Raw genomic sequence first — 13,019 nt, 5'->3', positions numbered from 1 at the left:
TGAATTTTTATAACTTTTTATTTATATATATATATATATATATATATATATATATTTTTTATAATAAAAAATATGGGTATTTTGAGAATTTTAATTATTTAATGGAAAACTCTAACAGAAGGGGATATTGCAAAAAATTGAATCGATACCTTAAATTGATAGTTTTTGAATTTCTGGAGGATAATTTCAAAAAGCGTGAAAATTTAGGGGATAAAGTAATGTTTCTCCTAATAAAAATCATTCAAAAAGTTTGAATTCAAACTTAGGTTTGAAGGAGGCCTAAGTTTTCTCTAAAAAACGACCCTAATTTATCCAGTAACGCAACTTGATATATACGTTCATATCGGATTTAAAGTAGCACAAGAATACACTCAAAATAGGATAATACTAGACATCCCAATACTTTTTCACAAATTTCTTTTTCCAAATGATCTGGTCCATTCAATAAATAAATAGATTTATATTGTTTTTTTTTTCTTAAATAAATGTGGGGTCCAGATCATTTGGGAATAATGAAAGTAGAATATATATATATATAGTTAAAATACTGAAGCGGATGTAGGTGCGTTTAAAAAGTGAGTAGTTAAAATAATAATAATAAAAAAATATTCTTTAGTTAAATTTTATCTAAACATTTGCTAAACCGGACATGAATGCTAACATATATTTCGGTACCTCTAAGTAGGCATCACACCAGCCATTACTCCACCAAGGCACCAACATGGAATTTAAAAAGAAAAAAAGATTATTGCCTTACTGGAAAGTTGCACCAATCAAAATTGATGAGAATAACGGAGTTTTTTTTTTTTTTGCCACTAAATTGGGATATTATTTTTGTCTTCTTGTTCCCCAAGGCATGAATGGTTCATTTTATATTCTCTTTTGCCTTTTGGCGTGGTTTGAAGTTACCTTAGCTTGATTTGCTTAGAGTAATGCTATATATTATATCCACATCCAATTCTCATTCTATTGAGCTGATGCGGTAGTGTTCATCAATCCTTGAAATTTTTTTCTTTTAAAACAAACGATGACGTGACACATTAGCTAAATAGAATATAGTAAAACATGATGATAGTATGTAGCGTTACTCATTTGCTTAACATGGACACACAAAGTAAAGTTGCTTGATATGGAAAGCACAAGAAAGTTGAACACAAAGACAAGTATATCTAAAGTCTTTTATTTAGGGCAGAAGATGACATAAGGAATCAGGAAGGTTATTATAGCTAATATACCATATACCCCATGCTCCATTCTATATACTACCTACTTATACATATGCATTCAAAACATGCTCTCCTCTCAAAATTATTATTGTGAATAGCTCCTCCAACTTGCTACCTCCAACTACATTCCTTTTATGGGCGAGAGCCCTCAAGCCCTAGTTTTGGGGCCAGCCAATGGCAGATTTGTCCATCTCTGCAGGCAGTGGTGGAGTCAGACAATTCATATTGAGGATGTCGCTAAAAATTTTTTTTTTTGGTGTACTAAAAATTTTCTCCTCCCTAAAAATTTGGTAATGCTTACAATATATGCATCACAAAAAAATATCTATAAAAATTCATAAATATGTGCTCAAATTGATATATTAGAAATGTAACATGTCGGCACTATATTAAAAAACAAATATATATATATATATATATATATATATATATATAATTGCACAGTACAAAATAATCAAAGTATCGAATCTTTGAGATACAAATAACGAAAGAGAGTGAGTCCTTGACTTTAAGGACGTCGTGTCTTGGCTAGGTAAAAAGAAATATATATATATATATATATATATATAATTTTGGAGGAGAAAAAAGAAAATTTAAAAATATAATTTTGGAAGAGAAATTTTTTTTTTTTAAAATCACGGCACCCCCAAAATGTAAGTGGCTCCGCCACTGTCTGCAGGTACTGTGTAGTGACAAATCCTGCAAAGTCAAACCAAACACCCGGAGGAGCTCGAAGGGGAAGAACTCCTTCTTGAAGCCCGGCGCGCGCCATATCTGGTGGAGCTTGCCGACGGCGACGGCGATGAGGGACCCGCAGGGGCTGAAGGCCACGGCTTTCACGGCGTTCTTGAAGGAGATCCGGTGGAGGACCACCTGCCGGTGGAGATTCACGAGGAGGCACCGGCTGTTGCTGTCGACGATCAGGAGGAACACGCCGTCCGGGGAGGCCGCCAGGCGGCAGATGTCAGAGGAGGACTGCACCAGGAGGGTTAGCGTTTGGACTTGACGAGGTCGGTAATGCTCACGCGGTTACCAACCGGTGAGATTAGCAAGTTGTTTTTAGTGATCACCACGTTGCCTCCTCGGTAGGGTTCCAGCAGGTTTTGAAACCGGTAGTTCATCGCTTGAATCAAAGGTAAAGCTGTTTTAAATTGTACAATAATAAACTTTCAATTTTCTCAATCAACCAAACAGATGATTAGGATGAACCTCGAAGCTCTTGTTAGGTTTTATCTAGGGTTTCTCCGGTGGGGCTGGTCATGGACCGGGTGATCCATCCGAAATAAAACCCGAACTGGTTCCATATATGGGCCAGGCCTAAACCTTGGCTGTATCCAGCCCATTTTAAAGGTTTGGTCTCATCGTTTTTTAGTTCAAGACACGACATGAGGTGGACTCGTTGCATGTAATACGTTAGTTCCCTAGGAAGCGAAGGGAAGTGTTAGGAAAGACTAGTATGGGCCTAGGAGCACCCGAAACAAAAGCTGACCCTTGTGCCCTGTGATTAGAGTTTTCCCGCTTATTTAAGGTTCGAATTAAAAAAAAAAACAAAAAAAAGAGTTCAAAACCTATGTAAACAATAGAAAACTAATTTTTTTTTTTTTTTTTTTTGAGAAAATTGAATATTCGTTTATGGATTCTCCTAAACGCAATCGGTTCGCCGTCCCGTTGTCATCTCTGGCAAAGTCTCTGGAAATGCAGGTAAGTGTTCAATCTTTTAGTAGTGTTTTGTTGCGTTCACAAACTGTTTGTTTGCTGCGAAAATAGTGAAACCGGAAAAAGAAATAGGGTTTATTTCTCCATTTTTATTTTTTTTAATGAGTTGGCATTGTAGGGTAATTTGATGGTCGCTTGAGGGTTTGTTTATGGACATGAATGATGATAGGTTTTGTGGAAGTTAATTTTTTTTTGTTATAATTCTTTACTTCAACATTTTCTAAGCAATCAAAGAAATAATTTTGGCTTTTTGGGAGAATTTGATTATGGCAACTGGGTTTTAATCATTTTAGCAATACAACTTGTCTTTAATTTAGTTGTACTAAGTTATATCTAGTATGTCTAAAGTTCACCATATGGAATGACAGAAATTACTTTTGGAGAAAAGTTTTAGATCACTATTTGCATCATCTTTGTGTTCAATTTTTATCTCCTTTGGGATGATCATCCTTAGCAACCATGAGATTGGAAGAACGTGACTGAATTGCCTGATAAGGATCTTTCACATGCATCATGAGAGAGGGTAATCTCTCCTTGTCATTTCTTTTAAGATTTTGTGCAGTAGAGTAATTTGAGTATTGAAATGTAGGAGGCCAATTATCACCAACACAGTACACGTAGACATCTTCATTTTGAACCTGATATAGCCTGCAAGAGTGTGGCTACTGGAAATATGGCAAATTCAACGGATAGCCTACGAAACTTGAAGAATGTGGCTGTGCCTCATGGCAAGAGAAGAACAATCTCCAACACTTAGGAGTCAGTCAGATATGCTCGGTCCATCAATTCCCAGTTCCCTTTCTGCCCCTTTGAAGTGGTTAGATCCACTCAGACTAGTGGAAATTCTGCAATATTGTCTCCCCTTCCTTCTGGTATTGGTTTGCATGTAAATAGCATCGGCAGATCTGTGGTCTTGGACTCGGATATGTTTGCAAGCAAGAACTCAACTGGGTACCTGAGTTCACAAGATAAGCTAGTGCCTGAGGACCCAAATAGTATCTCAATTTCAGCTGTAGCTAGGCCAATGTTTTCTCATGCAGATGTAGATCAGCAGGAAAGTCAAGCTGGTGTGGCAGCCACTTATGCCATTAATAGTCTGAATCCCCCATGTGATTCTTTTTCTTTGACACAAATTGGGCAGCAGGTGGCTTCCAATGAGGGGAGAATGTCCACTTCACAAAATGCTGACAGTGTGGAGTCGTCGAACCAAGTAAGCCGCACAAGGAAAAGGCAAGTATGCTTTTATTGTCTTAGTCATGCTTCATTTAGTTTTTTGTAGTAAGCCAACTTGAGTTTTTGGGATGCATCCAGGAAAAGGGCAGCGAACAAACGTGAGAGTGATGGCTGCACACGATGTCATTGTAGGAAGTCGAAATGCTTGAAACTGTAAGTGCACAGGAGGCATGTGTTGAGCACATTTTCAAACTTGTATCTTCTTACCTGGGCTTTTGGCAGAATGTTGAAATGGATTTAGTGAAAATGTAATATCTTAGAAGCTTCAGCTTGTTAAACCTTTATTTTTTTATTTTTAATGGAAGGAATTTTGTGAATGAAATTATGAGCTTATAAACGATGACAAATTTTATGACGGTATCGTTTTTCTAAAACATTCAACTTTTAAGCTACCTTTGCTGTTGCAGTTTGATTCAGTTGTATTCTTTGTCATTTGCAGTTATTGTAAGTGCTTTGCTCGTTTGGTTAAAAAATTAAAAGAGCTTTTAAGGGTTCAAAAAGCCTAAAAATGGCCAAAAAGCATTTTTGGCAAAAGCTTAAAAATGAAGCGTTTGCCTAAAAGGTCTTTTTACCTTGAAACCTTTATTTCTCAAACGCAATTCCAAACAGGCTCTAAAAATCTTTATCTGTGGCATTGGACAAAATGATGGATGCTTTTGTGCTGACAATAACAGTTGAGGGTGATTGGTGATACTTTTAACAATGGAATAATTTTTTTAAAATAATTATGCATAAATATATTTGAGCATTCTTGGTCTGAATGATGCTAGCAAGTTGCCAATAATCTCTTGATATCAGTGAGCACTAATGAGTTGGTTGACTTTGTTTACTATCTGACATTCGATATATACACTCTTTTGTGATATGTGCAGCCCTTAGTCTCAGAATTTTCTTACAGTTCATATTGGGGAAGAGTGATCATTGTCTGAGTTATGAGTTGTAGTATATATATCTGTCATTATATACTGGAGACAAATAATCTTTGAATGTTATGTTGGAGAATGCATTTTCATTGACAAGCAAATCGGAAGCACTAAATACAGACAGTTTGCATCAAAATGGATATTAGAGGTTTTTTTATTATCTCTTTTCTCTGGTTACATACAACTAACTATCCATAACCCTGGAATTATGAAAACAGCATACAGGAGAGCTGAAAGATGTGATAAACCCTCTTATGAGAAGCTGGAGGTTGCCGAGGGTGGAAATGATACCAGTATGGAGCATTTCTCACCAACATGGGAAGGACCTCCTGAGTTCGACGGTATCTTCGATGAGTTAATGGGGGAGGTTGATATAGCTGCCTTGCTCAAGGACGCGGTGAAAGCTAGCTCCCCATATCAGAGAGACAAAAAATAAAGTTTGCAGGCTGTGCCTTCTTTCCCTTCTCTTACCCCATACAATAATTTTGGTATTGCTGTAAATAGTAGAGGTTTTGTCTCCTATTAATGACAGTAGCCATAACAATGTTTGACTGTAACATGCTTGCGGCTATAATTTTTATTTTTTATTTTTTATTTAGACTCATGAATAAACTGGTAATATTTGACTTGTGCCACTATTGTGAATTTGACTGTGACTTTAATCTAAAAGAGATGTAAAGTGTTCAATATATATGGGTTTGGCAAACCCTCTTTCCTTTTCTTCCACTTATTCTCACTTCTAAGGGGAAAAAAAGAAAAAATTAACGTGTTTTCAAAACAATGTTTTTTACTATTTTCTCACAAAAATTATTATCTTATTTCGCTTTTATATTGCATCATTTATTTTTTAGTACTATTCATATAAAAAACTCAAAACTTATTTTACTTTTTATGTTATGTCAATACTTCATGCTTATCAAACTAATGACTGCCTGCGATTGATGTATGGTAATTTGATTGAGGATGCAAAGATCGTCTTACACATACTTAATTGGAAGATCGTGCACACAAAAAGGGAAGCAAATATGGCGGCACGTACTTTGGCAAAGGTGGCGCTCTAAACATCTATTGGGAAAATTTGAATGGTGGAGTATCCTGAATTTTTGCATGCTATTGTATGCTTGGATAGTTTGTAATATCTGATTTGTAAGAATGAATGAATGATGAACATTGTCGAGCGGCAACAGAGACAGAGTAGCAACAACGACCTGTGAGGAGAGACAGTCCCAGCGAGTGGCGACAGTGCCGAGAGTGAGAGGGAGACAGTGACAGGAGTGTGATGGAGGGAAAAACGGTGACGAGTGAGAGTGAGAGAGAGGCAGGCGGGAGAGAGAGAGAGTGTTAGGACTTAGGGTTAGATGAAATCAAGAAAATGATGAATATATACCCATTGGTTTTGCATAAAACAATTGGTTTAAAAAATTACTAAGAAATTAAGAGAAAATAGTTTTTAAAAAAATAATATGATTAACTTGATATTATACAAATCAGTTGAAAATATAAAATAGAATTGAGTAGAACTTGATATTATACAATTGAAAATAGAAAATAGTTAAATAATTGATATTAAACAAATTACATTATCATTGTACATTAATAATATGATTAACTTGAATAAAATATTTAAATTGTCATTGAATCACATGATTAAGTATTGATCTTATACATTTGTATTATTCAATATGCATATATGTATAATTATAATTTATAACATATATAAATTTATAAGTTTATAACATACATTGGAACTAAGTCTCTAGGTACTTAATTGTTATATTAGTATGAATTGGTATACTTATAACTTATGTCATATTATATATGTATAATTTGTTATTATATAATCATATAAATTAGAATGATAATACATTAATACTTTAATTGTGGCTAGAAGTAACACATTGTTTAATCCAATGTCAATTACTTAATTTGATATTATACGAATCACATTATCATTGTACATTAATAACATGATTAACTTTAATAAGTATTTGAATTGTCATTGAATCATATGATTAAGTATTGATCTTATACATTTATATTATTCAATATGCATAATTGCATATATGTATAATATATAATTATAATTTGTAACATATATGGACTTATAAGTTTATAACATACATTGGAATTAAGTGTCTAGATGCTTAATTGTTATATTAGTATGAACTTACATACTTATGACTTATGAGTTATGTCATATTATATATTTATAATTTTTTATTATATAATCAAATGATTTAAAGATCAATTGATCATATGATAGAATCATATAAATTATAGTGATAATATATTAAGGTTCGAATTAAATAAGAAAAAAAAAAGAGTACAAAATCTATGTAAGCACGTCACTTTTACGAGAAAACTATTTTCAAAAAAAAAAAAAAAAAAAAAAACTTTTACGAGAAAACTGAATATTCGTTAATGGATTCTCCTAAGCGCAATCAGGTCGCCGCCCCGTTGTCATCTCCGGCGAAGTCTTTGGAAATGCAGGTAAGCGTTCAAATTTTTAGTAGTGTTTGGTTGCGTTCACAGACTGTTTGTTTGGTGAGAAAATAGTGAAACCAGAAAAAGAAATAGGGTTTATTTCTCTATTTTCATTTTTTTTATTTTTTTTTTATGAGTTGGCACTGTAGTATAATTTGATGGTCGCTTGAGGATTTGTTTATGGACGTGAATGATGATAGGTTTTGTGGAAGTTAATTTTTTTTTTTGTTATAATTCTTTACTTCAACATTTTCTAAGCAATCAAAGAAATAATTTTGGCTTTTTGGGAGAATTTGATTATGGTAACTGGGTTTCAATCATTTTAGCAATACAACTTGTCTTTAATTTAGTTGTACTAAGTTATATCTAGTATGTCTAAAGTTCACTATATGGAATGACAGAAATTACTTTTGGAGAAAAGTTTTAGATCACTATTTGCATCATCTTTGTGCTCAATTTTTATCTCTTTTGGGATGATCATCCTTAGCAACCATGAAATTGGAAGAACGTGACTGAATTGCCTGATAAGGATCTTTCATATGCATCATGAGAGAAGGTAATCTATCCTTGTCATTTCTTTTAAGATTTTGTGCAGTAGAGTAATTTGAGTATTGAAATGAAGGAGGCCAATTATCACCAACACAGTACACGTAGACATCTTCATTTTGAACTGCAAGAGTGTAGCTACTGGAAATATGGCAAATTCAAGGGATAGCCTACGAAACTTGAAGAATGTGGCTGTTGTTAGAGATAAAGACCATATTAGAGAAGACCACTTCAAAGATAAGCCACCAGAGGAATGAAGATCAAGAAGGAGATAATATTTTTCTTCTATATTATCTCCTCATATATTTATCTCCTTATTTATCTTATATTCTAAGAGATAACATTGTACTCCAAGTAGGACTCTAGTATCATATTCAAATTCTCTTGAAAAGATTATATAGAATTCAAACTGTACATTACTCTATATAATAAACGTGATAGTGTGCTGGTTAGGTATTCAAGCCTAAAGCAATTTCAATATATTTCAGCTGTACCTCATGGCAAGAGAAGAACAATCCCCAACACTTGGGAGTCAGTCAGCTATGCTCGGTCCATAAATTCCCAGTTCCCTTTCTGCCCTTTTGAAGTGGTTAGATCCACCCAGACAAGTGGAAATTCTGCAATATTGTCTCCCCTTCCTTCTGGTATTGGTTTGCATGTAAATAGCATCGGCAGATCTGTGGTCTTCGACTCGGATATGTTTGCAAGCAAGAACTCAACTGGGTACCTGAGTTCACAAGATAAGCTAGTGCCTGAGGACCCAAATAGTATCTCAATTTCAGCTGTAGCTAGGCCAATGTTTTCTCATGCAGATGTAGATCAGCAGGAAAGTCAAGCTGTTGTGGCAGCCACTTATGCCATTAATAGTCTGAATCCCCCATGTGATTCTTTTTCTTTGACACAAATTGAGCAGCAGGTGGCTTCTGGTGAGGGGAGAATGTCCACTTCACAAAATGCTGACAGTGTGGAGTCGTCGAACCAAGTAAGCCGCACAAGGAAAAGGCAAGTATGCTTTTATTGTCTTAGTCATGCTTCATTTAGTTTTTCACAGTAAGCCAACTTGAGTTTTTGGGATGCATCCAGGAAAAGGGCAGCAAACAAACGTGAGAGTGATGGCTGCACACGATGTAGTTGTAGGAAGTCCAAATGCTTGAAACTGTAAGTGCACTGGAGGCATGTGTTGAGCACATTTTAAAACTTGTATCTTCTTACCTGGGCTTTTGGCAGAATGTTGAAATGTATTTAGTGAAAATGTAATATCTAAGAAGCTTGAGTTTTGTTAAACCTTTATTTTTTTATTTTTAATGGAAGGAATTTTGTGAATGAAATTAGGAGCTTATAAACGATGACAGATTTTCTGACGGTATCGTTTTTCTAAAACATTCAACTTTTAAGCCACCTTTGCTGTTGCAGTTTGATTCAGTTGTATTCTTTGTCATTTGCAGTTATTGTAAGTGCTTTGCAGCTGGACTTTATTGCGTGGATTGTTGTTCATGTGAAAGCTGTATTAACAAACCTGACTATGATGACTTAGTTCTTGATACACGGCAGCAAATTGTATCTCGTAATCCTCTTGCATTTACTCCAAAGATCATCACGCATGCCACTGACTCTCCTAAAAATGTTATGGTAATCACTTATCAGAGTATCTATCTTGTTCTTTATTGTGATTGAATTAAGTATAGAAGCAAAGTAACTCTGCAGCAAGAAGGGAACCAGAATACTCCATCTTCAGCCAAGCACAAAAGAGGATGCAATTGCAGGAAGTCAGAGTGTTTTAAAAGATATTGTGAATGTTATCAGGTTCATTCTACAGCGATGGCTTGAAGTTTGTTTTAGCAAATAATATCAGGAAATGTTGTTCCTTCCAACTGCATTATTCTGAATCTCCTTCCTAATAAATGTGGCATGACATTCCCGAAATTCATGTCATACTGATTGTTACTGCTTTTTTGTTTGAAATGAAATTTTAAAACATCAAGTTCAAACAAGATAAGGAAGTTGGGATAGGAAGTATGTATGCATTTTCGCTCTTTGACTAATTCTAATCTCTATTTAAGGCTAAAGTCGGATGCTCCGATGGATGTCGATGCCAAGGTTGCCAAAATTCTTTTGGGAAGAAGACAGGTCAGATTTTTTTTTTTTTTTTTAATCTGGTCTGTAGTTTATTTTGGTAAAATTTAGCATGTTTTGCCATCATAAATGCAGTCTTATTGAACTCGTAGCAGTCATACGTTTTTGCCATGGGATATGATTTATATTAATTTCAAACTTCGGCAAGTTAAAAAATACAGTTTGAGAGGACCACATAGTGTGGCTAAGAGCCTCTTTGTGATTGTATTTGAGGGGTTTAAAAGTGTTTTTAACACTCAAAGTCAGTTTGAAAAAAATATATATATATATACTCGTTTGGTAAAAAAAATTAAAAGAGCTTTTAAGGGTTCAAAAAGCCTAAAAATAGCCAAAAAAAGACTTTTGACAAAAGCTTAAAAATGAAATTTTTGCCCAAAAGCTCTTTTTAACTTAAAAGCTTTATTTCTCAAATGCAATCTCATACAAATTCTAAAACTCTTTATGTGTGGCATTGGACAAAATGATGGATGCTTTTGTCATTGTGCTGACAATAACAGTTGAGGGTGATTGGTGATACTTTTAACAAATGGAATAATTTTTTTAAAACAATTATTAACAAATGTATTTGAGCATTCTTGGTCTGAATGATGCTAGCAAGTTGCCAATAATCTCTTGATATCAGTGAGCAGCTAGTGTGTTAGTTGACTTAGTTTACTATCTGACATTCGATATAGACACTCTTTTGTGATATGTGCAGGTCTTAGTCTAAGAATTTTCTTACTCTTCATATTGGGGAAGAGTGATCATTGTCTGAGTTATGAGTTGTAGTATATATATCTGTCGTTATATACTGGAGACAAATAATCTTTAAATGTTATGTTGGAGAATGCATTTTCATTGACAAGCAAATCACAAGCACTAAATATAGACAGTTTGCATCAAAATGGATATTAGAGGTTTTTTTATTATCTCTTTTCTCTAGTTACATACAACTAACTATCCAAAACCCTGGAATTATGAAAACAGCATACAAGAGAGCTGAAAGATGTGATAAACCCTCTTATGAGAAGCTGGAGGTTGCAGAGGGTGGAAATGATGCGAGTATGGTGCATTTCTCACCAACATGGGAAGGACCTCCTGAGTTCGGCAGTATCTTCGATGGATGATTTAATGGGGGAGGTTGATATATCTGCCATGCTCCAGGACGCGGTGAAAGCTAGCTCCCCAAATCAGAGTGAGAAAAAATAAAGTTTGCATGCTGTGCCTTCTTTCCCTTCTCTTACCCCATACAATAATTTTAGTATTGCTATAAATAGAAGAGGTTATGTCTCCTATTAATGACAGTAACCATAACAATGTTTGACTATAACATGCTTGCGGCTATAATTTTAATTTTTAATTTTTAATTTTTTATTTTGACTCATGAATAAACAAGTAATATTTGATTTGCGCCACCATTGTGAATTTGACTCTTCACTTTAATCTAAAAGAGATGGAAAGTGTTCAATATATATGGGTTTGGCAAACCCTCTTTCCTTTTCTTCCCCTTATTCTCACTTCTATGGGGAAAAAAATTAACATCTTTTCAAAACAATTTTTTTTACTATTTTCTCACAAAATTTATTTTCTTATTTCGCTTTTATATTGCATCATTTATTTTTTATTATTATTCAAACAAAAAAACTCAAAACTTATTTTACTTTTTATGTTATGTCAATACTTCATGCTTATCGAACTGATGACCGAATGCGGTAGAGGTATGGTAATTTGATTGAGGATGCAAAGATTGTCTTGTACAGACTTAATTGGAAGATGGTGCACACAAAAAAGGAAGCAAATATGGTGGCACGTATTTTGGCAAAGGCGGCGCTCTAAACATCTATTGAGAAAGTATATATCTTGAATTTTTGCATGCCATTGTATGCTTGGATAGTTTGTAATGTCTTATTTGTAAGAATGAATGAAAGAATGAAATTTCACTTTAAAAAAAAAAAATGGTTTGCCTAACACACCGTGAAAAATGGACAAAGTTTTCCTCCAAACTGGGTTGGAGGAATTTTCTTCAATCTAATCTATAAAAGTGACACGTGTCCCATGAACATGTGAGATGCACATGTTTTTTTAATAGCAGGGACAAAGTTGAAATAAATTTTATAAAAAACTCATGTGCATCTCACTTGTTATTAAAAAAAGAGACACATGTCACTTTTATAGTGTAGGTTGGAGGAAATTCCTCCAACCCAGTTTGGAGGAAAACTTTGTCCGTGAAAAATTCTAACAGAAAGTGGAAAGAATCCTAAAAATTGAGGACTGATCACATGCAGATGAAGAAAATAGTTCAAATTTTACATGTGCTAAAAGAGTTCTCATTTGGTAATGCTTAAATTGTTATGGGCAGCTTACATTTATCACATTTAGATTGTGTTACGGATAAGGTTTGAAGTTGTTTTAAAATGTAAAATAGGATTTTATTTAATAAGAATTAGTGGGTATTTTTATCAATTGGGATTCAAATTAGTTGTATTATTATTTTGAGTATTATCTACCATATCTGTTTGCAAATTCGATTAAATACTGATCAACCCTGAATTTTTATAACTTTTTATTTTATATATATTTTTTTATAATAAAAAATATGGGTACTTTGAGAATTTTAACTATATTTAATGGAAAACTCTAACGGGAGGGGATATTACAAAAAATTGAATCGATACCTTAAATTAATAGTTTTTGAATTTTCAGGAGGATAATTTCAAAAAGCGTGGAAGTTTAGGGGATTAAGTAATGTTTCTCCTAATAAAAGTCATTCAGAAAATTT

General features: G+C 34.0%; 1 protein-coding gene and 1 pseudogene across 2 annotated transcripts; both read left to right on the top strand.

The window, feature by feature from the left end:
* Nucleotides 1-1,837: 1,837 nt before the first annotated feature.
* Nucleotides 1,838-5,408, top strand: LOC132188471 (uncharacterized). Its single transcript, XM_088517831.1, has 4 exons — nucleotides 1,838-2,361; nucleotides 3,532-4,172; nucleotides 4,254-4,328; nucleotides 5,317-5,408. The coding sequence occupies exons 2-4, from the start codon at nucleotides 3,868-3,870 to the stop codon at nucleotides 5,330-5,332; spliced, it is 396 nt and encodes a 131-aa protein (XP_088373957.1). The 5' UTR covers nucleotides 1,838-2,361; nucleotides 3,532-3,867; the 3' UTR covers nucleotides 5,333-5,408.
* A 1,980-nt stretch (nucleotides 5,409-7,388) lies between these two features.
* Nucleotides 7,389-11,658, top strand: LOC132188472 (uncharacterized; annotated as a pseudogene). The gene is made up of 7 exons (XR_015912692.1): nucleotides 7,389-8,382; nucleotides 8,517-9,130; nucleotides 9,212-9,286; nucleotides 9,574-9,757; nucleotides 9,833-9,931; nucleotides 10,189-10,255; nucleotides 11,228-11,658. The product of XR_015912692.1 is annotated as an uncharacterized LOC132188472 (transcript).
* Nucleotides 11,659-13,019: the final 1,361 nt, after the last annotated feature.

Source organism: Corylus avellana, chromosome 6 (genome assembly GCF_965113065.1).
Source record: "Corylus avellana chromosome 6, dhCorAvel1.hap1.2, whole genome shotgun sequence".
NCBI classification, from domain to species: Eukaryota; Viridiplantae; Streptophyta; class Magnoliopsida; order Fagales; family Betulaceae; genus Corylus; species Corylus avellana.
This window is presented reverse-complemented; position numbering and strand designations above follow the sequence as displayed.